The following is a 27,371-nucleotide window of genomic DNA, read 5'->3' as shown; positions in this document are numbered from 1 at the left end:
TTTTCCTTATCATCGTGAGAGCTAATTCATGACCTCAGGCCTTAGAAGAATATTTGAGACCCCAAAGGTAAGCCCAGCACCATCCTTAACCACACCTCCCTGCCCTGCCCTCTGCCTCACCTCCGTTCTTGATCAGTATCTCCAAGACGTCATCCACAGCCTGGCTCTTGATGGACAGCTTCTTGTTGGGGGTCTGGAAGGAAGTACCACAATGTTAGTCTTGCCCTCTGTTTTTATACTCCCCATCCTTAGGGTTAAATCTACATTTATTTCAATATATATATCATGGGATAGACAAACACTGAATAAACTAAAGTCTGTATATTCTATGGAAAGTGACAGAAAACGATATGGAAAGGCTGTTATGGTATTGGATGAGACTATGGATAGAAATATTTTGAAGCATGTCATCGGCTGTCTCAAAAGAGAGTATGGGAAAATCTGATGTTAAACAGATGATAATTATGGTACAATGTTCTATTTACCTTTAATAAATAGACATGCTCTACTTTTCATTATTTATATACTTATATGATTATGATATGCAAAAAGAGATGGATGTCCCCCTTTATCCTGATTTCATTTAACTTGCAAGGATTTGAGATGGTACGTTGATCCATTACGAGCGCACGTCAGCCTTACCATGGAGCCTTTGAGCTGCTTGGTGGCCTCGTCGTAGTTGGGCGGCGGCTTGATCACAAACCGCGGCTCCGTGATGCTGTTGTGGTTCATGGTGTTGTTGTTATTGACGTTGTTGTTGATTGTGGTGGTGATGTTATTGGTGAGACTGTTGATGAGGTTGTGATTACTACAGGTGATGGGAGTGTTGTTGTTGTTGTGGTGACTGGTGTTGTTGTTGATGATGTTGTTGATGGTGGTGGCGTTGCAGCCGCTGGTGGTGACGATGAGACCAGAGAAGTTAGGCAGCGACGCAGCCCTGGGGGAGGAAGGGGTTCATGATCATGTCAAGGCCACACCCATGAACCATTGAGATAAGTATACATGACAAAAACAAGGAGCACCTCCAGTAACAGCCCAGCAAGGGGCTGAGGGGTGGTGGTGGCCAACTCACCTGTGATGGGTGTTGAGAGTGAGGCCATTCTGGGCAGGGACGAGTGAGAAGTTTGCCCGCTGGCCCCGCAGCGGGAGGGTGGAGGTGGATGTAGTGATGGTGGTGGTGGCAGTGGTGGTAGAGGCTGCGGGGGGGCTGGGGGAGGCCAGCAGCTGGTCCCACCCGTTCTCCAGCTTGACTCTCACTTCTCCGCCGCCCATGGTCGGCCCGTTCTGTATTGGCCGGGTCTTTGGAGGCTCCTGCTGCACTACATGCTGCTGCAACAGCTGCTGGTGCTGCTGCTGCAGGTGGTGCAGCTGCTGTAGGTGGCTTTGAAGCTGCTGCTGCTGCTGTTGCTGTTTCTTGTTGTGGATGTGTTGCTGCAGGATGAGCTTCTGGCTCAGCTTGGCGTCAGGCTGACTACGACGCTGCTGCTCCTGCGCCTTCATGAGGCTCTGCTGCTGCTGAAGCTGCAGCTGCAGCTGGGTGTGCCGCAACTCACGCTGCAGCTCCTCTATCCGCCGCTGCAGCCTGTCCATGGTCTCCCCTGGGGCAGGAGCAGGGCTGGGGGCAGGGGAACTCAGTGACACCACTGCAGGGGGTGGAGGTGGGGGTGGGGGTGGTGGAGGGGGAGGTGGAGTGTTGATGGACCCACCCTCACTCAATTGAAGGCTGAGAGGGGTGAGGGGGGTGAGTTCACTGGTGTCCATGGCTGAGTCAAAGTCCACCTCCATGGGGGCCACACTGGAGGGCCGCGTGGAGCAGCCCGAAACCTGGGAGAAGGTGGGGGAGCGGGAGCCCCCCTCCTCAGCCATGTCCATGGAGGCCTCCAGCAGCCCTGGCACTGGGAGGAGACGAGGCGTTAAACTAAAGCCTTGGCAAAACAAACACTAAACACATTTATGAAACCAGTTCTGATTATTAATTCTTGGCACTCCTCCTAAAGCACTGACCCTGCATGAATATTAACTTATTAAGTGACACAAATACAAGTATTACTTTTACTCCCATTCCTTATCTTCAAGGCAGAACATTGCACGACTAAACTCATCTGAATTTTGAAACTCAGGCGCACAAGGAACCTACCTGATGACTCGTCTGTGTAGGTGAAGTGTGTGGGGGTGGGGGTGGGGGTGGCAACGGGCGAGGGCTCAGGTAACTGCACGGTGGTGGTGGTGGTGGAGGTGGAGGAGCACGAGGCGGAGGAAGGAACACCAGTAGTAGTGGTGGTGGTGGCAGGCGTGGTCCTCTCCTCCCCTTCCAAATGTATCTCCCTCTCCACGCTGCCCAGGCGGAGTGTCACGGAGGAGGGCGTGGCGGGGGCAGCGGCAATGGTGGTGGTGGTGGTGGGCGTGGGGGCTGTGGTGGGGGTGCTGTGGCTGCTGTGGTTGCTGTGGGCTCTCAGGCGGTCGATGAGCTGAGGTTTTGACCCTGACACTGGGAGGTTCCTCTTCTTCAGCTCAGCCTTCAGGTCAGACACTGGGGAGCAAAGACCACCATCATCATCATTGTATTTAGTCAACACGTATTACATCTTATCATTGGAGTTAACAATTACTTTAGAATCAATACATCATCTCAGCCTTTTATCATCACTTACTGCTGTTCTATTGCTATATTATCACAAGCAACTATATCTCTATGTCTTGGGCACTCTGTTCTATTGCGGAAACTTCTTATTTCTGCTGTTGATTGATTTAGTTTATGTTTCAGTCTAATTGTATACCTTGAAAGGCTTACCATACCATATATTTATTTCTTTATTTCTTACTTTATTTTATCTTGTTATTTTTATTTCTATTTCTTATTTTTTTATTCCTTATTTTTCTTTCTATTCTTTTTCATTTATTGATCTATTTTGTTTATTCATTTGTGTGTGTGTGTGTATGTGTGTACGTCATCCCTACCTTTCATATCCTCCAGCTTGGTGTGTAGACGGATGCTCAGCTCCGGCGGCGTGGGGGGTGGTGGAGGGGCCGGGGGAGTGGAGGCAGGGGTGGGTGTGGAGGATGGGGTGTGGGTGGGGGTGTGGAGGACCTGGGAGAGGGTGAGGCCACTGGTGACGGAGGAGGAGGGCAGCGGCGGGGGTGTGGGCGCCACCTTGATGACCCCGGGCAGGCTGGCGCTGTCATTGCTGGCGGACGGCTTGAGGCCCGCAGGGAGGATGATCTGTGGGTACTGGCGGAGGAGGGGTGGAGGTGAGGCATAGTGATATAGTGTATGGGGTCATAATGATTTTTTTTTATAGTGAAGAAAGCACCAATATAATAAAAGGTAAAGCCCACTAAGCACTCCCTCTATAAAAGTAGAGAACTGAGTAGCCTGAAGAGAAGTCAATTTCAGTACTGTATCTTCTCCTTTAATGTCCTTATTTTCCCTTAAAGGATTGGACAGGCTATGAGTCTCTCCCACACTTGATGATTGAATACGCTCACCTCCCTGATATTTATCCTTCTCATGGTGTATGCTCTAAACTTTACCTTCATATACACACCTTCACACATCCTTGTAAGAGCACACACACCTATTGAGTGCACAACCATCATCTCTGTTTCACACTTGCTTCGCTCTAGAATCTACTTCTCATCACATCTCCCACATCCCGTTATTACATTTGTAAGTCTCAAACAGGGTTGCCTCCTCCTACCTTCTGCTTGAGCTCCAGCTGGCACTGTAGGAAGAGCTGTTGCTGCTGCAGAAGTATATCGTAGGAGGTCTCAGTCTGGCTGCTGCTGCTGGACTCCCTCTTGACTGCACTTGGTGGGCCCTGCGGAGGAAGGGTGCTCAGTGAGTCTCAAGCAGCCGTCACAGCCTGAATCGCTATCAATGGAAGGAAGTTATTGTCATTTCCGTACTGTTTCCTAAAGTGGCTGTGTCTGCCTACCTTGTACTCATGGAACTTGATGGTTCTCGCCTTGGGTTGGCTCTTCACCTTTGACTTCTTGCGGCTTTTTGACTGGTCCTTGCCGGGGGCCGAGTTCTGGAGGGGCGGCGTGGTCAAGGCGTGTGGGAGGGGCGTACGGGTGACAAAGAGCGTCTGTGTGATTGTGGAAGCCTGGGGGGAGGGCAGGAGGGGGTGCTGTGGAGGGGAGGCTAGGGATGAGAGTGGGGAGAGAGAGGAGGTGGTGGAGGTGAGGGAGGGGGAAGCGACAGGGCCAGTGGGGGGAGGCGGGGGAGGCCGGGTGATGACCGTGGCTACTACTGGGGTGGGGACGGAGGTGGAGGCGGGGATGAGGGGCTCAATAAGGACGGGGGAGGGGGAGGAGAGCAGCTCGCGCACGCCTGACGAGGAGGAGGAGGAGGAGTTGCCGCTGCCCACGCCCTCCACCTGGTCTGGGGACATGGCGCCCTCGCTGCTCGACTCATCCTCATACTGCACGTAGAGACTTGGGTGCTTGCGTGGCTCCCCTTCGCTGGTGCTCTTGAACATCAGCTGCCCCTCTGTGGATGCCAGCACACCCGTCAGCACCCACAACCCTCAGGACACTCACTTCATCTACACTCTTCAACACACCCACTTATTTCAGCACCCACAACCCTCAGGACACTCACTCATTGCACCTACTCTTCAACACACCCACTTATTTCAGCACCCACAACCCTCAGGACACTCACTCACTGCACCTACACTCTTCAACACACCCACTTATTTCAGCGCCCACACCCCTCAGTACACACACTTTATAACCCCCTTTACACCCTCCTACACCCCCGAAGAAGCAGGTCGACAACAAGTACAGGCAAGAAGACTCACCCTTGACAGCCTTCTCCAGGGGCTCGGTGGTGTGCAGGATGTTGGCGCGCACCAGCTCCAGGGGGCCGGGGCGCTGGCATAGGTGGTCACTGATGGCATCCGCTATCCTGGCACGCTTCAGCTGCTTCTGCTTCTCCACCAGCGACGGGTCAATGTTGCCCGGCGCGTCTGTGGGGGTTGTGGACAAAGGTGAAGATAAGGGGAGGGAAGGACAGAAAATGGTGATTGATTTATTGGGGTATGTATTCACGGCGCTGCAACTACTGTGGTCATGTGGCGCCAAACACTTAAAATCAGACTGCATATGTGTTAATAAGAAGTTGTAGAGCCTCATAAATAACGAAACAGTGGAATATGGGGAGCAGAGATGGAGATTAAGAGTAAGGGGATATGAGGTACAAGTTAGGGAAAGGGAATAATCAGGGAACAATATGAAGGTGATTATAGGAAAGAACAGAAGAGTTAGAGTACAGGAATTCTTAATAAAGGGAAAAATAAGAGTAGGATGTGATGATTATAGATGAAGAGAGCTGAAGAGTAGTACAGGAATTCTAGAGATGGACGTACAAGTAAATGCAGAGGCAACAGCACCATCATTTAAGTGGAATATGAGGTAATAAATTGTCCGAGTATATAACAGCTAAAGGTTTTCCGAGTCTATGCCCGTGTCCTTACCCTCCAGGATGTGTTGGCGCACCAGCTCCTCCCTGTCTGGCCGCCTCTGCATCTTCTGCTTGAGGATGTCATGTTTCTTGGCCATGTCCAGCCGCTGCCGCTGCTCGTAGAAGGCCGTCGGAGTGTTCATGGCTGCCGGGGTGAAGAGAGGTTAGCCGAGGGTGGTTTTGTTGGTGATGAGTGATGAGTGTGTGTCAAGCTATTCCGGAACCTAATTCAATATTGTTTTCCTAATTCACAAACTTTTCTTCCTGGAGGTGCATTAATGGATGAATTTAACTATCTTCCAGCCTTTAATCTCTCTCATTGCTTGAATAACTTAAACAACAAATACAAAACTGAACATTTGAACATTCTTAACCCTATTCACTTACAACCTTAGCCTCTCTTTCTAATCTTGTTCCTACTCTTATTAACTTGGAACCTTATTCTCTCTCTCTAATATTCTTTTTCCGTCTAATGTTACTTTTCCTATTATTATTTGAACATTCTGAACATTCTCAACCCTATTCACTTACAACCTTAGCCTCTCTCTAATCTTATTCTTACTCTTACAATCTTATTCTCTCACTAATCTTACTCTTCTCTCTAAAGTTATGGTTACCACTATTTGAACAGAGTCTGGGCACTTGCAACCTTAGCCTCCTCTCTAATCTTTATTCTTACTTACAATCTTATTCTCTCTCTCTCTTACTCTCCTTCTCTCTAAAGTTACCACTTTTTTTATTTGAATTGCCCTCCCGCCCCCCCAGTCAGCAGACACTCACGTGGAATCACTCCGCGGTTCACCAGGTCCTCCCTCGGCCGCCGCAGCATCAGCTTGACCTTGAGGGCTGCAAGGAGAGGGCAGGTGAGGCTTGGGTACAGATGAGTGCATGATTCTACCAACACAATGAAGTGACTCGGTATACATGTTAATATTCTAGTATGGACTGGGGATGGCTTAGGCTTATTACCATACATACATACACACACACATACCCATACGAACATACATACATACACACACCTCTCTTTTAGACACTCTTTACTTTTATCTTTTTTTTTGTAGTAGTAAGTAGCGGGCTTTTATTTTTTCCTACTTTTTTTTTTTTTTTTTTTTTCCCTTATTAAGCTGCTTCCTTTCCTGTTTAAAAAAAAATCCATACTAACATACATACACAAACACACACAAACACATGATTCAGCTTTCCTCTCAACAATTGTTAAGACATTAGTGCTCTCCTAAAACTGCCCCTCTCACCTTCTCCCCTCTCCTAAATATACTGCAAAATCCTTATAAGAACTCGATGTATTTTTGCTGTGTCTGTGAAGCCGAGGAAAAGCACTATCTAGGACTGTGTGTGATTCAGTTTGCTTTGTATGTGTGTTGTGATGAACGCTCTAATAACCGCTGATGGCTCGAGGAAGCAAATCCGAGCAGTGCAACAACCATCATTGAACCGATACTTCCAATTCGGAGTCAAAATTATCGAACTCTGGGCAGCTAGATCACATATCCTTACATTCTCATTCTGACGGTTGGCTTGAGCATATATTTAGAGCAGACGAGAGGAAAGGGACACGAGTAGACTGTTGTGGACGTTGGGTTAAAAAATATGAACGCCAGAGACCTCAATCACATTTTCTTACATTCTCATCCTGACGGCTGACTTGCGCATATATTTTGAGCAGAGGACAGCAATGACATGAGTGGACTGCATTAGGTAAGGATGGGGAAACAACTGTGGACTTTGGGTTAAAAAATACCAAACACTGGGCATCTATATCACATTTTTAGCATTATCATTCTGCCGGTTGACTTGAGTGAATATTTAGAGCAGATGTGAGGAAAGGGACATGAGTGGACTGTATGTGGACTGCATTAGGTAAGGATGGACAAACAGCTGTGGACTTTCTCTCACAAGCACTGCCTTAAATGGTCCTAGGAGAGAGTGAGGTGTCATGAGATGCTGTAGGCAGGACGTACGCGTGTGGCACAGTGCCGAGCCTCACCTTTGGGGCTGTGGTTAAGGAGGAAGAGCCCAGGTGCCATGATGCACAAGGCACCTAAGTCCAGTACCTCTTCCTTGGGCTGCCCGGCTCTCACCATGGTGCTAGCAAGTTCTCGAGGCCCGTTAGGCAATGTCCCAATATTCACACATTTTTACCCTAACGTACATCTAGAAGTGTCTCGTGTGCTTTCATTTTTCCTTGGTGGTAGACAGGGAAGCTATTTTACTTGTACACAATTGACACAGCAATCAAAATGAGGTCTAGTGATGTTGATTTATCTCTCTGGTCATCTTCATTGCCTTAGTGAGTTCAGTTGATGCCACAAATGGAGATGAACTTGAAGGCTCATGATCAGGAATAAGCTCTAGTGATGATGACAAATTTTCTGGTCATATTCATTGTTTTCGTGTTTTCATTTCATGCCACAAAAATGAGATGAACTTGAAGGCACGTGGCCACTTTTGTTTCTGTTTGCCTCACATGCTGGACCAAACTGTACCCTTAGCAATGTCTGGGTGTGCCTTCATGCTTCCTTCGTAGTGGACAGGGGAGCTCTTCCACTCGTAAACACTTGACAACAAACAGAAATATGCTCTAGTGAATATGACAACTTTTTCTGGTCACCTTCATCATCTTCACTGTTTATTTGCCTCACATGCTGGACCATACTGTACCCTTGGCAATGTCTGGGTGTGCCTTCATGCTTCCTTCGTAGTGGACAGGGGAGCTCTTCCACTCGTAAACACTTGACAACAAACAGAAATATGCTCTAGTGAATATGACAACTTTTTCTGGTCACCTTCATCATCTTCAATGTTCATTTGCCTCACATGCTGGACCATACTGTACCCTTGGCAATGTCTGGGTGTGCCTTCATGCTTCCTTCGTAGTGTACAGGGGAGCTCTTCCACTCGTAAACACTTGACAACAAACAGAAATATGCTCTAGTGAATATGACAACTTTTTCTGGTCACCTTCATCATCTTCATTGTTTTGGTGTTTTCATTTGATACCACAAACAGGAGATGAATTCTAAGGCTCAGTCACTTTTCTTCCTGGGTGCCTCATATGTTTTAGGCTGTCATTAAACGAAAAGGCCAGTCTTGATAAGTTAAGCGCCTCCATTTGAGACAAGATCACGGCACACAAAAGTTCCTCCTCTTCCATCTTGCTGTATTAAAGTCAACTATCCACATGTTTATCTTCCAGTAGAGCTTCAGACGGGCACAACTTGGCACTTTACAAATTAAAACCCGTCCACGTTATGCAAGACAGCGACTACGACAGAAGGGTTTTAACTCTTGATCTGCGTCGCTGCTGCTGGTGGGAGTTATCAGACCGAGCTGCCTTGTGTCACTTCCAACTGAAACATAAACTATTAAACAGCCTTCCAGTCCTTTAGAGCCACACGGAACCATCACAGCAGCACCAGAGGCTTGTCACAGCATCGACAGAGCGTTCAAGTAGGCCAACAGGAAGGGAGGGTAGGAGGGTAGGGATAGGCAGGGAGATGGTGTTGATAATTAGTGGTGCGGCGGCGAGGCACTGCTACGAAGCGCCACAGGAAGGAAAGGAGATTAGGACACTGTTTACCCCCATTGTGACTTGGGGTTATCACGGACTTTTCTCATGCTGCGTGTGTGTGTGTGTGTGTGTGTGTGAGAGAGGAGGTTTCTACACAGAGGCGCAGGATGTAAAAAGGACAAAAAATTCAACTGAGGACATAAAGCTAAAAGAAAAAAGAAAAGAAAGTAAATAGTAAGGGTTATTTTGTTGGGGATAGTCGTGTTGTTGTTGTTGTTATTGTTGTGCATGTGTGTGTGTGTGTGTGTGTGTGTGTGTGTCCACCTGCATTATCTTTCTTATGCAGGACCGAAGTGTATGTAGCACAAGCAATACTAATAAAATTCAATGTGTATCTTATTTCCATCTCTGTTTTTATTATCCTTTTTTTTTCTGGTCGTGTATGTTCAGTCGTAGCTCGCTGTGTTCTATGCTAATGTACACCGGGAGACACGACGCTAGAATTTGATAACTAGAGGATAATGATTGCAAGTTACTCCCCATGTTAACTCTCTCTCTCTCTCTCTCTCAGCGGTGATTTATCTTTCCTCTCACTGTTTCTTTCTTTCTCTGTCTCTCTCTTTCACTCTTTCTTTCTTTTACTCCATTTCTTCTTCTTCTATTTCTATTTCTATTTGGCCATGCAATCTCTCTCTCTCTCTCTCTCTCTCTCTCTCTCTCTCTCTCTCTCTCTCTCTCTCTCTCTGTTGGGTTAGGTTAGGGTAGGATAGGTTAGGTTAGGTTAGGTTAGGTTAGATTAGGTCAGGTTGATGGATGGAAGGAAGGAGGGACAAACAGATGAATGCTCTCTCTCTCTCTCTCTCTCTCTCTCTCTCTCTCTGTTGGGTTAGGTTGGGGTAGGATAGGATAGGTTAGGTTAGGTTAGGTTAGGTTAGGTTAGATTAGGTTAGGTTGATGGATGGAAGGAAGGAGGGACAAACAGATGAATGCTCTCTCTCTCTCTCTCTCTCTCTCTCTCTCTCTCTCTCGGCACAAGACCACGGTTACTCACACTCCTTATTTTTGTTGAGGGTCTTTCCTTGGAGGGGGGAGTCATCCACCTCGCATTTCGGGGGTGAGAGGGGGATGAAGGGGGGCTGTGACCCTTCCCCATTGTGGTTGTCACCCATCTTGTTCAGGTCGTTTAAATTACAATCCTGCCGAGAGAAAAAGAAGGTGGTTAGTGATGTGGTGTCTCTCTCTCTCTCTCTCTCCCCTTTCTCTCTTCATCTGCTAAACTTAATAATAGTAAAAAAAGGAAATATCAAAACAAAACATTCTGAAACCCAAAAGAAATGATTGCAATGATAAAACAAAAAGAAAATAGGTGGTTAAGTATTGTATGTTTGTTCTCTCTCTCTCTCTCTCTCCCCCTTTCTCTCTTCATCTGCTAAACTTAATAATAATAATAATAAAAAAGGAAATATCAAAACAAAACATTCTGAAACCCAAAAGAAATGATTGCAATGATAAAACTAAAAGAAAATAGGTGGTTAAGTGTTGTAATGTTTGTTCTCTCTCTCTCTCTCTCTCTCTCTCCTTATTTGCTAAACGTAATAACAATAATAATAATAAAAAAAGAAAAACATCAAACATCAAACATAACATTCATAAACAAGAAAGAAATGAGAGCACAGTAAAGATGAAACAAGCAAAACAAAAGCAAGACAGCCTGCAAGATAGACCACTAATTTCTTGCCTTCCTCCATAATACTAAAAATAAAAAGACAGTAAGATTGTCTGCCTCCCTTTCTACACAACCCTTCCTTTTCCTGCTTCAAGCCTGACACGAGTGCTGTAGGCGGCGGACACTGCAAGCATGGAAAAAACAAACAATCGGAAAAACAAGCAAAAAAGTAGGACTGACTGACACCCACACACACACACACACACACACAGAGGCAAGCGTTGGGTAATGATCATCAGCGTAAAAGTTCAAAGGACGATATGATGCACCTTCGGGCTGCACTCTCGCTAATGTAACACGGAAAACGATGATAATAATAACAACAACCATGAACACCCACGATATGAAGAAACGAGGGACGGCAGAAGAGGAGAGAGCAAGCTAGTGACATAGAGGAGCAAGAGGAGAATGATATACATATGATAGCATGGATGGAAATAATAAAGACTAACACCCACGGAATGAATGAAGGAAGGAAAGGCAGAAGAGAGGTGAAGCAAACCAGCATCGAAGAGAAATAGGAGAAGAAAGATATACATAACATGGATGGAAATAATAATGAGAGACACGCAGAGAATGAATAAATGAGGGATGAGGAAGAAAAGAGAGAATAAAGCGAACCAGTGACAGAAAGAAAAGGTAGATAACAAAAGCGACAACTTGTATTGGAGGAAAAAATAACGATAGAGGAACATGAATGAAAAACAGGAAAGGATATTAAAGAGAAAGGAAGATAGAAAGGACAGACAAAGGAAGAAGGAAAAAAAAAGACAACAGGGAAACACTGAGAAAAGAAACAAAACAAAGAAAATCAAAACAGGAAAGGAATCAAAGTATCACACAAGCAAGAAAGAAAATAAAAAGAAAGGAAAAGAAGACAGAGAAGCCAGACAAAGAAGAAAAAGGGGAAAACGAAGGGAAGAGAGCAAAAAAATACGAAAGGAACGTAAAGAAAAAAGAACAAACAAAGAAAAATGCAAAAGAAAAAAGATAAACAAAGAAAAAAAAAGGGGAATCTGATACTGTGGAAGGGAATCGAATCATCCTCTTGAAGCGGCTGAACCCCTGTCACTTATAGGTCATGAGGGCCAAGTGTGTCATCTCCTTTATGCAAGAGGGGAGAGAAAAGCTTTGGCGGGGAAAAAGGAAAGATTTATATTAAGCTGCAGTGAGTCCCTTTGATATGCAATGGCTTCTGTATACCAATTAAATGTTTCTCTGGATTTATATTAAGTTCATTGTGTCCCTTTGATCTGTTATGGCTTCTGCGTGCCGACTGAAGCGTCTATCAACCGTGACATTTATTAGGGGATGGTTGAATGTGTTGTAATGTGAAGAATTTAATAACCCTTCGTGGTCAAAACAAACTCCTTCGTATCATAACCGTTTATAGTGTCTTGTTGTTCTTGGTGATGCTGTTGTGGTTGTGATTCTTGTAGTTGTTTTTTGTTAATAGTGTTGTCGGTCATAGGTAGTACTAGTGAAATAGATGGAGGGGAGGGAAACACTAATACTACATACAACAGACAGATAGTGAAATAGTGGTAGATGACAAGTACTGTAGAAAAAAAGAATGATGGCTGTAGAAGATAGTGATAATGATGGTGGTGGTGGTGGTTATAACTAATCGAGTAATAAAAATGAAAAAAAAATGACACGAAAGATGGTAAAAATGGTTGGTGAGAATGAGGAGAAAGAATGACGTTAAGTGTTTCTGAAAGATGAAGATAAGTTGATAAAATATGCTGGTGTGTCAAGGAGTGAAGAACCTCCCTCGATAAAATAATAATCATAATCTATCTGTCATTGGGGGTCATAGGAAAGAGTGGGGGTAGAGACTGGTAGGAAACATATGTATTAAAAGAATGCAAGCTACTATCCCTTCTATGTTAATTTCAATGGTGTGAAGACCTTATGTGCCTCTCCTCGTAGGCTGAAGAAAAAATAATAGACTGAGCTCCATTACGATTACTAGAAAAGCTGGGATAGAATGAGTTAAAAGAAGAAATTGGAATATCTAACTGACTGGGTATTTAAGGACTATTACCAGAAAAGCTGGGATAGAATGAGTTACAAGAAGCAATTGGAATATCTAACTGACTGGGTATTTAAGGACTATTACCAGAAAAGCTGGGATAGAATAAGTTACAAGAAGCAATTGGAATATCTAACTGACTGGGTATTTAAGGACTGTTAATAGAAAAGCTGGGATATAATGAGTTACAAGAAGCAATTGGAATATCTGACTGGGTTTTCAAAGACTATCTAATATTATGAGCTTTATTATATTATGTGCTATGTTTGCAATACTAATTTTCTACCACTGAATACAAAAACTATTTCGTAGTGACTGACGGGAGAATGTACTGTATAAAGAAACAATAGGAAGAGAGACAGCTACATATCGTCACCTTCGTAAACAAACCGTCTAAGCCATCATTTTCTACTTTACAGGAAATCACGAAAGAACTGTCATTATCTCATTTGGCTTAAGAGTAAGACAGAAATGAAAAGGCCGATTCTAGAACACTCAAACCCTGAATAACGAAGGCAACTATACAGAAATGGGCGTCATGTGTTGAAAAATTGATGTAGACAAAAACCTGGAAATCGTTGAAAAATTAGTTAAGCGATATTTTACGAGGGTGACAATATATGATACTTAAAACATGAGCCTCCGAGATATCAAGCCTGTAGGTACTAGTAACATAGGCCACATTCAGAGTCCCCCCACACACACACACATACACACACGTACAGGAAAACAACAGACATCCAGGAAAGAGTGTGTCGCCTCGTGTGTTAAGTGTGAATGGGTGAGTGCAAGACTGAGACTCCAGTACATCCTTATTGATGGAGCCGGTCTTTTCCTGGGATCCTATACAGCTTGACCATTGTTTCCTAGTGTGAGTCAGGGGTGTAAACTAGGCTGGGTGTGGCGATGGTGGTGGTATTAGTGGATAAGTAATCATAGTAGTGGATTAAAAGAAGATACTTATGCATAGTGGATTATGAAAATGGTGATGATGATGAAACAGAAGAAGAATGATGGCTGTAGAAGATAGGGATAATAGTGGTGTTGGTACTAATGTTGTTGATGTTGTTGATGATGGTGATATAAGTAATCGTAGTGATAGAAAAAAAACGCTATACAAAAAGTGGATGGTGAAAATGGTGATGACGAGAAGACAGAAGGAGGAAAAATGGATACAGACGATGGTGATAATGGTGGCGATGATGGTCATAACTAATCATGTAATACCATAGACGAAAAAAAAGAAGTAAATACACAACAGATGGCGAGGAAAAGGAAAAAAAAAAAAGAAGAAATAATCGATACAGACAATGGTGGTGGTGGTGGTGGTGATGAGTTACATATACAAAGCCTGCACAATCATCACCACCATCATCATCATCATCATCATCATCAATCAACACAGCACAGCATTAGCCTCGGAACCTTGTCAGTCACAGCAATCGAGACAGGTGTTATTCCTCCCCTTACTGACTAACTGATTACCCTCACCCCCACCCTCAACACACACACACACACACACACACACACACTCTCTCTCTCTCTCTTTAAGGACAGACCACCTAGTTTGGACCATAGAATCTGTGTGGAATGAATGTCTGCGTAAATCTGTGTAAATTTTCTCTCTCTCTCTCTCTCTCTAAGGACAGACCACCTAGTTTGGACCATAGAATCTGTGTGGAATGAATGTCTGTGTAAATCTGTGTAAATTCTCTCTCTCTCTCTCTCTCTCTCTCTCTCTCTCTCTCTCCAAAGACACTAATTTTCCTGGCTCCACACACTCACATGCTCTCCTTTTTTTACCCTCACTATGCCACGAACTCTACAACCTCTCCCTTGTCTCCCTCTTTCTCTCTCCCTCTCCCTTTCCTTCTCTCTCTCTCTCTCTCTCTCTCTCTCTCTCTCTCTCTCTCTCTCTCTCTGATGGTTTACTTTTTTTTTTTTTACCTCATTACCCCACAGATTCTACCTCTCGTCTCTCACTCTTTCCTCCCTCCTTCTATCTCTCCCTTTCTTTCCTTCCCTCTCCCTCTCTTTCTCCCTCTCTCTCTCTCTCTGCTGTCATTACTTAACCTCAATACAAACATGTCACTTATGTCGTTCCTGTTTCCTCCTTTTCAACCATATTATTTCTCTCTCTCTCTCTCTCTCTCTCTCTCTCTCTCTCTCTCTCTAATCCTCCCTCTGCTTCTAATCTATGACCCTCTTCCTTCTTCTCTCTTCCTCTCTCTCTCTCTCCTCTCTCTCTCTCCTCTCTCTCTCTCCTCTCTCTCTCTCTCTCTCTCTCTCTCTCTCACTTTCTTTTTCTCTCTCTCCCTTTAATCTTGCCTTTGCTTATGCCCACAATCTATTACCTTCCTCCTCCTCCTCCTCCTCCTCCTCCTCCCTGCTTCAACTCTTTTTCTCCTCCCTCTTCCAAATAATATTATCTATACCTTACTATCCTTTCCTCCTCTTCTCTCTCTCTTTCTCTCTCATTCATTTTCTCTCTCTCCTTCTTATCTTGCCTTTGCTTCTGTCTATTATCCATCATCCTCCTCCTCCTTTTCCTCCTCCTCTCTTCTCTAAACTATATTATACTTCAGTAACCTTTCCTTTCCCTCTCTCACTTTCTTTTCTCTCTCCCTTTAATCTTGTCCCTGCTTCTCCCCACAATCTATCACCTGCCTCTTCCTCCTCCTCCTCTCTTCCCTGCTTGAACACTTTTCCTCTCCTCTCTCCTTCTTCCTTCCTTCCCTGCCAAGTACAGTCTAACACAAAACAACATCCCACCTTTGAGAATGTAATAATATGAATAGATGGAAGAAAACAGTGGAACAACAGTACTCATTACCATTTGGGGATAAGGGATAATATGAAATGGCAGAGGAAAACAAGGGGTCAGTTATATACAAGGATAGGGTTGGATTCTACGGCTTTCCCTCATTCTCTGCTACCCTTGAGTATGCAACAATAAGAAACGCAGTATGAAAACAGGAGTCATTAGTATGTGTGGGGGGGGCAAGGGTGCACTCTTTACTATGGTTTGGGTGTGATTCCCTGTTACATTAATCTTAAGGGTGACGGATCCTTTTCCAACTGGCTGTACTTTTTACTCGTTTCATCTTGGGTTCTTTCTCCCTCATTTAGCTTCACGTATACAAAACCCCACATGCACTTTACTCATTATTCACCCTTATTCTTTGTGTCTTATTCTCCCTCCTCTTGAGAAACACACACACGCTGAATTATACACACATCATTATTATCCTAAGGTACCTTATTTTTTTCCCTTTATTTGCAAGGTACTTATTTTTCTTCCTCTTACTTGAAAAACACAGACACACACTTTGAATTATATATACTAGTATTATCCTTCAGTACTTATATTATTTACCCTCAATTGCAAGTACTTTTTTTTCTTCCTCTTACTTGAGAACCACACACATTGAATTATACACACACCATTATTATCCTTAAGTACGTATATTTTTTTCCCCTTTATTTGCAAGGTACTCATTTTTCCTCCTCTTACTTGAGAAACACACACATTGAATTATACACACACCATTATTATCCTTAAGTACGTATATTTTTTTCCCCTTTATTTGCAAGGTACTCATTTTTCCTCCTCTTACTTGAGAAACACACATACACATCTTGAATTATATTTGGTCCTTCTCTATAACTCTCCTTTTCCAGGTTACTCATCTTCCTCCTCCTTTATTTCTGGCACCTATTTTTAGCCTGATGACTTGAATCTTGCTTATCACCTTATTAATTTAACAACAAACACTGATCGCATTATACGTTTATCATAACACTTTGGTCCTTCTCTATATCTCTCCTTTTCCAGGCTCCTCATCTTCCTCCTCTATTTCTGGTATACCTGTTTTTAGTGTGACAAACTGAATCTTGCTTATCACTTTATTAATTTACCAACCTTCACCAATTGCATTATACGTTTATCACAACACTTTGGTCCTTCTCTATATCTCTCCTTTTCCAGGTTGCTCATCTTCCTCCTCCTCTATTTCTGGTATACCTGTTTTTAGTGTGACAAACTGAATCTTGCTAATCACTTTATTAATTTAACAACAAACACTGATCGCATTATACGTTTACCATAACACTTTGGTCCTTCTCTATATCTCTCCTTTTCCAGGCTGCTCATCTTCCTCCACCTTTATTTCCGGCACCTATTTTTAGCCTGATGACTTGAATCTTGCTAATCACTTTATTAATTTACCAACCTTCACCAATTGCATTATACGTTTATCACAACACTTTGGTCCTTCTCTATATCTCTCCTTTTCCAGGTTGCTCATCTTCCTCCTCTATTTCTGGTATACCTGTTTTTAGTGTGACAAACTGAATCTTGCTTATCATTTTGTCCCTCGGAGCTTACCTTCATCTCTTGGTCTCGGCTAATTTACGTTTTATCTTTCGGTGCCAACACGGATTTTGTTTACAGTGACCTCTTTTTATTTTTTCATCTAGTAGGTCTTTTTAATCATTTTTTTACCCTCGAACTATACCTCCCCTACTAAAAAAATAATAATAATAAAATAAATAAATAAATAAAAAATAACGTGAGTCTTAGGTAGATAGGCTTGTCAATTTGTCCAACCCATTCGTGTTATAAAATTATTAGCGTTCATGTCAAAGGGGGAAAAAAATGAGCTTATCCTTCAATATTAACTTCAGTAAAGGGAAGAAAATTTACGGGCTTTTATCTTCATCATCAATTCAATTTCCATGACAATATTTTCTTCCTCCCTTGATATGAGAGTTTTATTAGAACGATGTGAATGAATGAACTAGCAGAAAAATATCCTATGCAGTACAATGAGTGAGTGAGTGAGTGAGTCTAGCACCAGCATCATAAACTCTACTGCTCTGAGAGGGTGTGAAAAAGGAGTAGAAAATGAGGTGCGTGAGTGAGTGAGTGAGTCTAGCACCAGCATCATAAACTCTACTGCTCTGAAAGGGTGGGAAAAAGGAGTAGAAAATGAGGTGTGTGAGTGAGAGTGAGTGAGTGAGTGAGTGAGTCTAGCACCAGCATCACACACTCTACTGCTCTGAGAGGGTGGGAAAATAAGAGTGGAAAATGGGGTGCATGAGTGAGTGAGTGAGTGAGTGAGTGTATGAATGAGTGAGTGAGTGAGTGAGTGAGTAAGTCTTCAGCATCACACATTATACTGCTCTGAGAGTGTGGGTAGGGTGGGAAAAAAAGAGTAGAAAATGGGGGGCGTGAGTGAGTGAAAGTGAGTGAATGAATGAGTGAGTGAGTGAGTAAGTCTTCAGCATCACACATTATACTGCTCCGAGAGTGGGTAGGGTGGGAAAAAAGAGTAGAAACTGTGGTGCCGACATGGGCCCAGCAGTGTTTAGGCTCCCTCGCCCGGCCTTGAACATTTCAAAATAGACATAGCCCGTTGTTGATCAAGATGAGAGGTTCAGATACACTCTCTCTCGCTCCCCCTCTCGCTCTCTCACACACACACATGCACACATTCTCATACACTCTTTGGCTGTAGAAGATGGTAATGATAATGGTGGTGGTGATGATGGTTAATACTAATTTTTGTTTTAATAAGAGATGAAAAAATGGATTCTGTAATTATAATATAGTCACCTTTTGATTAACTTGAGGGTTACGTTCCTGGAGAAGTCGCGTGTTTTTTAAAATCGCGTTATTTAAACATAATTTCCCCATAAGAAATAATAGCAATAGGGGAAAGTCTGCTTATTTTGGGGATCGTGAAAATCGTGAGGACAGAAACAGAAAAAAGAATAATGACACACACAAACAAACAAACACACACACACACACACACACACACACACACTCCCTCCACCCCACACACCCACACTAAACAATAACATAAAAAAAAGCATAAACGACAGAAACGCTATAAGGAAAACAAGAAGATACAAGTGTCTGACTAGTGCGGCATAACGGGTGAACTTAGGCTGTTGGCAAGACCCATCTTCTCATGATTCTTCTGGCCTCCTAATACTAAATCCTGGCCTGCCATATTATGTTTATTTAAAGAAGGAGGGTTGGCCAAGGACTTACACTACTGGTCACTGAAACAAAAATAAAGTGTCGCGAGTGTGTGTGCATGTGTGTGAGTGCGTGTGTGAGAGTGCCAATTCCAAGCAGATGAAGGAAATTACTAGAAAGTGACTACTCAGGGATTTTATAATGATGGGTAGTAACAATGATGATGATGATGCTATGATTACTACTACTACTACTACTACTACTACTACTACTACTACCACCACTAACCTAACCTAACCTAACCTAACCATTTATAAGATCTTTACTACTACTACTACTACTACTACCACCACTAACCTAACCTAACCTAACCATTTATAAGATCTTTACTACTACTACTACTACTACTACTACTACTATTACTACTACCATCACCGAAGACCTAACCTAACCTAACCTAACCTAGCCATTTATAAGATTTTTGCTACTACTACTACTGCTAATACTACTATTACTATTACTACTACTACTACTACAACTAATATGAATACTACTGATAATGATAATGGTGATTTTGCATTCTCAGATATAATTTAACTTGAGAATGAGGAGAAAAACAATCTGGAAATCATATCGGACAGTCAGGAAAACCAAGGACAAATTAAGAATGGAGTAAAAACCTTCCTTCCGTGTGCCAACCAGAAAATAACAACAAATAAATAAATAAATGAAGATGAAAAATAAATACGAAGATAAACAAGTAAATAAAATAAAATGGATACGAATATGATAGAAGGAAAAAGAAGTAATAGGAAATAGAAGTAGGCATAGGAAATAAAAGAGTAGAGAGTAGAAGGTGGTGGAAATGAAAAAAATAAAAGAGAAATTAAATAAAACTGAAAGAAAAACAGAAAAAAAGTGAGGTTCCGTGGAGGAATTTCACAACCTTCCGAGACTAAGAGCAAAACCAGGATAAAAAAAAATAATAAAAAAAACGAGCGTGGTTCCGAGGAGGAATTTTACAATCTTTCGAGACCAAAAACAAAAACCAGGATAATTAACAGGAGCGCAGAATAAATGACAGTCGGGGAATTCTCGTCGGCACGGAGAAGAGAAAAAACTTTACCGCTCATGCCCCACTCTGCCCCCACACACACACACACACACGAATACCACGACAAGGGAAGAGAACGAAGAGAATGAGAGGAAGGAAAAAAAAAATGAAAATGAGGAAGAGGAGAAAATAAGGAGAACAAAGTGGAGGAGATGGAAGAGAAGCAGGTGGATAAAAAAAAGAAGGAGGAGGAGGAGGAATAGGGAACCAGGGAGGGCAGCCAGGCACAGAAGATGTAAGGGACAGCCCCCAACGAACACACAAGGGTGCCAACAACAGTCCATGGCACTCTCTCTCTCTCTCTCTCCCCTCGGTGCCCACACTCCTCTACCTTCTCCTCCACCACCACCACCACCATCACAACAACAACGCACTAACACACGATAAAGATTGCGGACTGCTTGAAGGCGCCGAGAAGACCCACTAAGCAAGCGAAATCAAAGCGCTTATATATCCTGTAAACACATTTGCTGGCCCCTCAAACACACACACCCCACGGACACACAAGCTTCACCACACCCACACCAGCACCCAGACACCCAATAGCATAGCCTCACACCCACACACAGTCACCCAATATATTAGCGTCACCCACCCACACAAACACCCAGCCAAATGCATAGCCTCACACCCACACCCGTAGTCTCCCAAGAGCATAGCGTCACACCGCCGCCCAGTCGCACCCACACACATAGTTGCATGCACACTAATGCAAACCAGCGACTACTTTTCTACGAGGCGGAGACGAGCGTGCCGGGGAAATGGGGAGGTGCCGAGCCAAAAGTATCCACTGACGAGCTCTGGGGTGCCTGGCGAAATAATGTAGATTTTTATAAACACTCGGAACGTCGGGAAAAATAGACAAACACCCACACACCCACACACACACACACAGATGGGGTTAGCGTTCCTGTCCGTGGGATGAGAATACTGAAAAAGAGGAATATACAAGAACGGAAAGTGTGAGCAGAATAATAATAATAATAATAAAAAGAAGAGTTCAAAGGAGCTTCAGATGGTACAAGACTTAAAAATAATGATGATGGTTGTGGTGATGGTGATGTGGGTGATGAGTTACAGAAATAGTGGTAGTGGTGGTGGTAGTAGTAACAGTAGTGGTGGTGGTGGTAGTAGTAGTAGTAGTAGTAGTAGTAGTAGTAGAGCAGTGACAGTTGAAGTATAAGTTAAAATATAAGTACAGAAGTAAAGTAGAAATAGGTAGTACAGTATAAGTTAAAATATAAGTAGACAGAAAAGTAGAAGTTGAAATAGGTAGTAGTGGTAGAAATTAAAACAGTAGTAGAAATAGAAGTGAAAGTAAAAAACAATAGTAGTAGTAGTAGTAGTAGTAGTAGTAGTAGTAGTAATAATAACAAGAATAATCATCCCAATTCCTTACACAAACTATAAGAATCCCTCTCAATAAACAGGAAAACAATCAGAGCTAGACAAGGGAAGATAAGCCAAACAGTTAAATACTAAATATATAGGTCAAACACAGTACTTTTTTTCTACAGTAGAGGAAACAGTTCAAGGGCAAAAAAAAGGAAACATTAATGAAAAAAAAGCCCGCTACTCACTGCTCCTATGACATAATTTCACTCACACCCACCGCAAGAATTATCGCCACCCGACCCAGACACCAGAGCTATGATCACACGCGTCTGTTGGTGATGCTCCCAAGACTCTACTCACTGTCTCCCGGAATAAGGGGAAGAAGGGCTTGTGTTGCAGATTGTGGCATTAAAAAAAGACAAAATCGTACAAAAATAATAATAATACGTTTGTTATGCTTTCGCTTCTGTCCTGTACTCTTATTTTTATTTGTGTGTGTGTGTGTGAGTGTGTCTTTTAATCTCTCTCCTTCCCTCTCTCAATACAAATACTAATGTTTATGCTTTTAGAAATACCCCCCAAAGATGTAGGGCAGTAATAAACACATATATAGCAAGAACACCAGGTGACATTCCCCAGACACACACACACACACACACACACACACACACACACACACACACACACACACACACAGGGGCTAACAGGTGATGGGGTAGTGAAGCAGGGATGGAAGGGGAGAGGGAGAGAGACGAGGAGGCGAGAGGCAGTGGGAATAGGATGATGGTGGTGGTGATAGTGGTGGTGATGAGGGTGTTGGGGATTGCATAAGGAGGTGATGATGGTGGTGATACAAGCTGGTGGTGATGACTGGTGGGTAGTGAGTGGAGCAGGTTTGGTGATCATGTGTGGAGTGTCCGAACAATAGACAGCTTCAAGAAAACGTTCTCCACTATTTCTTCCTATCCACTTTCATTCCGCTATACTTTCCCTCTATATCTTTCTCTCTTTAGCAGTTCTTTTCCCATTTCCTATTTTTTTTTCCGTTTTCTTCTCTTCTACACATTTTTTCCCCCTTTTTTGTGCCCTTCTTTTTCCCATCCGCCCGTTTTTTGTTTCTTTTCTACATAGTGAGAAGCGTGATGTGGTAGGTCAGATAATCAGTGGGTGGCAGAGAGAGAGAGACAGAGAGAAAGAGGGAGGGGTATTGGAGGTGAGAATGGTAGTGGTGATGGGTGATGAAGGTTGTTGGGGATGGGGACAAGGATGGGTGTGACAGCTGGTGGTGGTAGTGGTGGGTGGTTGACAGTCCCGTGACAGTGGTGGTGGTGTGTGTATGTAGGTGGAGGTGACAGTGGTGATGGCGGTGAAAGAACTGTATGTAGGTGGAGGAGGTGGTGGTGGTGGTGGTGGTGATAATGAGGTGGTTGTGTGGAAGGGTGATGATAATGGTTGAGGAGGTGGAGATAGGAAGTGTTAGTGGAGCAAGAGGAAGAGGAAGAGAGAAAAAAAAGAAAGAAATGAATGAAAAAGAAGAGAAGGAGGAAGAGAAGGAATAGAAACAGGAGTAAGAAGCAGAGGGGAAAACAAAAATAAAAAAAGAAGAAATGAAAGACAAAAAAGAGGAGAAAGAAGAGAAGCAGTAGAATAAAAAGAGGAAAGAAGGAGGAGGAAGAGACATAAGGGAAGGAGTATAAGAAAAAGAAATGAATGAAAAAAAAAAGAAGAGGAGGAGAAGGAGAAGAAGGGGGAAGAAGCAGAGAAGAAAACAGAAGAAATGATTGAAACAGAGAAGGAGAGAAAAGGGGAAGAGGGGAAACAAGAGAAAGAGAGAAGAAACATAAGGAAGGAAAAAGAGGAGAGACATAGAGGAAGGAAAACAGAACACACACACACACACACACACACACACACACACACACAGAAACAAGATAAAAAAAAACAAAAAACGAGGAGGAAGTAGAGAGGAAAACAGAAGAAGAAATGATTGAAATAGAGGAGGAGAGAACGGGGAAGAGGAGAAACCACAGCAAGAGGAGACGTAAGAGCAAGCAAGAGTAGGAGGCAACAGAGATGGCGTGTGTGAGTGTGTGTGTGTGTGAGTGTGTGTGTGTGTGTGTGTGTGTGTGTGTGTGTGTGTGTGGGACAATGTCAGACTGGAGGACAGCAGGGGAATATTTTTAAAGCCAGTGCCTTCAACATTTGGCACTGGCTCACGGCACCCCCTAGCTAGAACACCCCACCTGGCACCCCCTCACACCCTAACCCCTTCCCTCTCCTTTACCCTTCCCTCCGTGGCACCCCCTCACACCCTAACCCCTTCCCTCTCCTTTACCCTTCCCTCCGTGGCACCCCCTAGCTAGAACACCCCACCTGGCACCCCCTCACACCCTAACCCCTTCCCTCTCCTTTACCCTTCCCTCCGTGGCACCCCCTCACACCCTAACCCCTTCCCTCTCCTTTACCCTTCCCTCCGTGGCACCCCCTAGCTAGAACACCCCACCTGGCACCCCCTCACACCCTAACCCCTTCCCTCTCCTTTACCCTTCCCTCCGTGGTCCGTGGCACCCCCTTCCCTCCCCTTCCTATTCCTCTTCCCCTTACACCCAAACCCTTCCTTCCTCCTTCCTCCTTCCTCTCCTTCCCTTCATAGCACCCCTTTACACCCCTTCTCCCCCTCCCCTTTCCCTTGACCACCATTATCACCACCAACACCAACTATTTCCAAACTTCCTTCAACCTCCTAACTGGTGGTGAATAGGGGGATATGTGGTGATGGTGGTGATAGTGGTGATGACAGAGAGTAAGAGAGAAAAAGAAGATGGTTAGATAAGGGAGCATAAGGGAAGATAATCAGGGAGAAATAAAGAAGGGAGAAATTGTTAAGAGGAAAAATTGATAAGGGAAAATATATAGAAGGAAAAAAGAGATAAGGAAAAACGAATAGGAGAAAAGATAAATAGGAAAATAAATAATTATAAGAATGAAAATTGAGAGGAGGAAAATAAGTGGTGTTGGAACCTGATGAAGTAGAAGTATCTTATTGCTACACACACACACACACACACACACACACACGCACACACACACACGGAAAATTATATGTTATTATCAATGCAGATGTCGGTACCACTCCCCCCCCTCCTCCTCCTCCTCCTCTTTCTTCCTCCTCCTCCTTCTCCTCCTCCTCCTCCTCCTCCTTTCCATTCCACATAAGCATAGCATGTCAGGATTAAGACAGGGGAAGGAGAACTGAGAAAGAGGAGGAGGAGAAGGAGGAAGAGGAGGAGGAGAGAAAAGGGGGAGGAAAAGAGGGAGGGAGTAGTAATTTTAACCTTCTTCTCTCCCTTCCTCCCTTTATCACTCTTCTCTCTACTCCCTTCTTTTCTTCACCTCTTTCTCCTCCTTCTCTTCCTTCTGAATGAATAGGTGCGGGGAGGGGGGGGAGAGGGGGGGAACAATGTCACCCACCCATTGCGTAGTATACCTGTCCGCCTACGCTCCCCCCATCCCCCCTCCTCGTCCTCCCTACCCCCCTACCCCCCTTGAAAACTGAGAAAGGTGTGCTACGTATGATGGGGGGGTGGGGGGGGAAGGGGGGAGGAGAGGGGAAGGGGGCCGCACGAAGAAGAGGCTTTCCCCCTCCCCATCCCCTCCCAGCACCCTATCCCCCTTCTCTCCCCTCCCCCATTCATTTCCCTCTCCCCTTCCCCTTCTTACCCTCCCCATCCATTTCCCTCTCCCCTTCTCCTACTTACCCTCCCCATTCCTTTCCCTCTCCCCCTCCCCCCTTCTCCCCTACCCTCCCCCTTCACTCCCCTCTCCATCCCATTTCCCCCTCCCCTCTCCTCTCCCCACCCCCTTCCCCCCTTCCTAACGTGACTCATCTTGTAATTACAGTGAAGCAACAACAACAACAACAACAACAACAACTACAACAACAACAACAACAGATGCAGCAGTAGAATCAGTAGCAAGGAGGAGGAGGAAATGGAGGAGGAGGAGGAGGAGGAGGAGATAAGAGGAAGATAGTGCGCTTCCGTCGATGAGAGAGAGAGAGAGAGAGAGAGAGAGAGAGAGAGAGAGAGAGAAAGAGAGAGAGAGTCACGTAACACCCCTGCCTATAAAAAAGAGAAAGGTAAACAAACAGACGAACACACGGGGTGACATTCTGGAGTAAGTGTGGGCGTGGAGGGGCAATAAAAAGACGCCTTGGGGAAAAAAAAAAAAAAAAGTAGACTCGGACGAAGATAAGATAAACAGGAGGAGGAGGAGGAGGAGGAGGAGGTAGAGAATAATAAACAACGAACCACAGCAGAAAAATAGAGAAAGAAAGGAAGAGGAACAAGAAGAAGAAATAACCAGAAAATATAATAAAAAGTACAAAAAAGAGAAGTAGAAGAAGGAGGAGGAGGAGGAGGAGAGAATAATAAACAACGAACCGCAGAAGAAAAATAAAGGAAGGAAGAGGAACAAGAAGAATGAACCATGAATGAGAAAAGTGTAAACAAGAGGAGAATGAGGAAGAGAAGGAGGAGAAGGAAGAAGAGAAGGAAGATAATGAAGGAGGAGAATGAAGAAGATAAGGAGGAGGAGGAGGAACAAGAAGTAGAAATAACCAACTATGAATGAGAAAAAGTGTAAACAAGAGGAGAAGGAGGAAGAGAAGGAGGAAAATGAAGAAGAGAAGGAAGAGGAGGAAGAGGAAGAGGAGCGAGAGAATAATATACACAGTGAACCGAAGACAAAAATTGAATCAAGGAAAAGGAGTAAGGAAGAAAAGTAAGCAAAGATTATTAAGGAGTAAGAAAGGGAAGAGGAGGAGGAAGAGGAGCGAGAGAATAATAAACAGTAAACCGTAGACGAAAATAAATAATGAAGAAGGAGGGAATAAGGAAGAAAAGTAAGGATTAAGGAGTAAGAAAGTAAGAAAGGAAAGAGTAAAGAAAGGGAAAGGAGAAGGAGAGCAAGTCTTCTTTCCCTTCCTCTCTTTATCGCCCTTCTTCTCTACTCCCTTCTCCATTTCTTCACCTCTTCCTTCTGAATGAGTAGGGAGTAACGGGGAGAGAAGGGAAGGGGAGAGTGGGGAGGGGAGGAGGGAAGGAGAGCGGGGAGGGGGAGGAATGGTGGAGGTGCGCTTATGTCACCCCCCACCGAGCATAGACGACATAATCACACACACAAAAAAAATATTAAAGTCTACCCCAAAGAATTAAACTCCACCGCGAAGAAGACACGCAGTATACATAAGATCGAACTCGCTGTCCTTAGTGGCCTTGAACAGGTGTATAGGGCGGCGACGTGCGATAGGAGGGGGGGAGGACTCGTCAACACACACCTGGACACACCTGGCCCATAGCAAACAGGTACGAGCGAGGGGGATGAAGAAATATATGAGAGGGTTAAAGGTATGCATGGTAGCTGTGTAGAGTAAGTCTGGGCTCATACCTAACCTAACCTAACATACCTGGACACACAAACACCTGCCCCAAAGCAATCAGGTAAGTGTGAAGGGGACGAGGAAATAGAAGAGAGAGGAGATAGGTAGCTGTGTAGATGGAGAAAGGCAAGAATGATACTTAACCTAACCAAACCTAGCCAAGATCACACTTTAACCTAACTAACCTAACCTAACCTGACCACAACCAAACTCTAACCTAACCTGACCAAGACCACACTTTAACCTAACTAACCTAACCTAACCTGACCACAACCAAACTCCAACCTAACCTGACCAAGACCACACTTTAACCTAACTAACCTAACCTAACCTGACCACAACCAAACTCTAACCTAACCTAGCCAAGATCACACTTTAACCTAACTAACCTAACCTAACCTGACCACAACCAAACTCTAACCTAACCTGACCAAGACCACACTTTAACCTAACTAACCTAACCTAACCTGACCACAACCAAACTCTAACCTAACCTGACCACAACCAAACTCTAACCTAACCTGGCCAAGACCACACTTTAACCTAACCTAACCTGACCACAACCAAACTCTAACCTAACCTCACCACAACCAAACTCTAACCTAACCTAACCAAGACCACACTTTAACCTAACCTAACCTGACCACAACCAAACTCTAACCTAACTTGACCACAACCAAACTCTAACATAACCTGACCACAACCAAACTCTAACCTAACCTAACCAAGACCA

The 27,371-nt window shown here is 44.0% G+C and overlaps 1 protein-coding gene and 1 long non-coding RNA gene across 9 annotated transcripts in view; both read right to left on the bottom strand.

Moving 5' to 3' along the window:
* LOC127008300 (myocardin-related transcription factor B-like) overlaps positions 1-27,371 on the bottom strand; it is an 81,311-nt gene that overhangs the window by 5,151 nt on the left and 48,789 nt on the right. For 3 of the 6 annotated variants that reach the window (XM_050880137.1, XM_050880136.1, XM_050880139.1), the window contains exons 3-13: positions 10,051-10,195; positions 6,248-6,313; positions 5,481-5,612; positions 4,806-4,973; positions 3,936-4,492; positions 3,699-3,818; positions 2,959-3,229; positions 2,138-2,530; positions 1,073-1,895; positions 643-937; positions 121-193 (exon numbers count right to left, since the gene is read on the bottom strand). In XM_050880137.1, the coding sequence (XP_050736094.1) occupies positions 121-193; positions 643-937; positions 1,073-1,895; positions 2,138-2,530; positions 2,959-3,229; positions 3,699-3,818; positions 3,936-4,492; positions 4,806-4,973; positions 5,481-5,612; positions 6,248-6,313; positions 10,051-10,168 (3,016 nt within the window). In that variant the 5' untranslated portion in view covers positions 10,169-10,195. Of the gene's footprint in view, positions 1-120; positions 194-642; positions 938-1,072; positions 1,896-2,137; positions 2,531-2,958; positions 3,230-3,698; positions 3,819-3,935; positions 4,493-4,805; positions 4,974-5,480; positions 5,613-6,247; positions 6,314-7,475; positions 8,275-8,449; positions 9,109-10,050; positions 10,196-20,590; positions 20,612-27,371 lie in introns of those variants that run through there. The other 3 variants (XM_050880142.1, XM_050880140.1, XM_050880141.1) reach the window with 3 other exon arrangements.
* Positions 25,854-27,371, bottom strand: part of LOC127008303 (uncharacterized) — a 2,185-nt gene continuing 667 nt past the window's right edge. Inside the window, exons 2-3 of one of the 3 annotated variants that reach the window (XR_007761009.1) lie at positions 27,038-27,371; positions 25,854-26,901 (exon numbers count right to left, since the gene is read on the bottom strand). The exon at positions 27,038-27,371 is cut by the window's right edge and continues 183 nt beyond it. This is a non-coding gene — a long non-coding RNA (uncharacterized LOC127008303). Of the gene's footprint in view, positions 26,902-26,923 lie in introns of those variants that run through there. The other 2 variants (XR_007761010.1, XR_007761011.1) reach the window with 2 other exon arrangements.

The sequence above is a fragment of the Eriocheir sinensis genome, chromosome 37 (genome assembly GCF_024679095.1).
Source record: "Eriocheir sinensis breed Jianghai 21 chromosome 37, ASM2467909v1, whole genome shotgun sequence".
NCBI lineage: Eukaryota > Metazoa > Arthropoda > Malacostraca > Decapoda > Varunidae > Eriocheir > Eriocheir sinensis.
The sequence above is the reverse complement of the archived record's forward strand: the minus strand, read 5'-3'. Positions and strand labels throughout refer to the sequence as shown.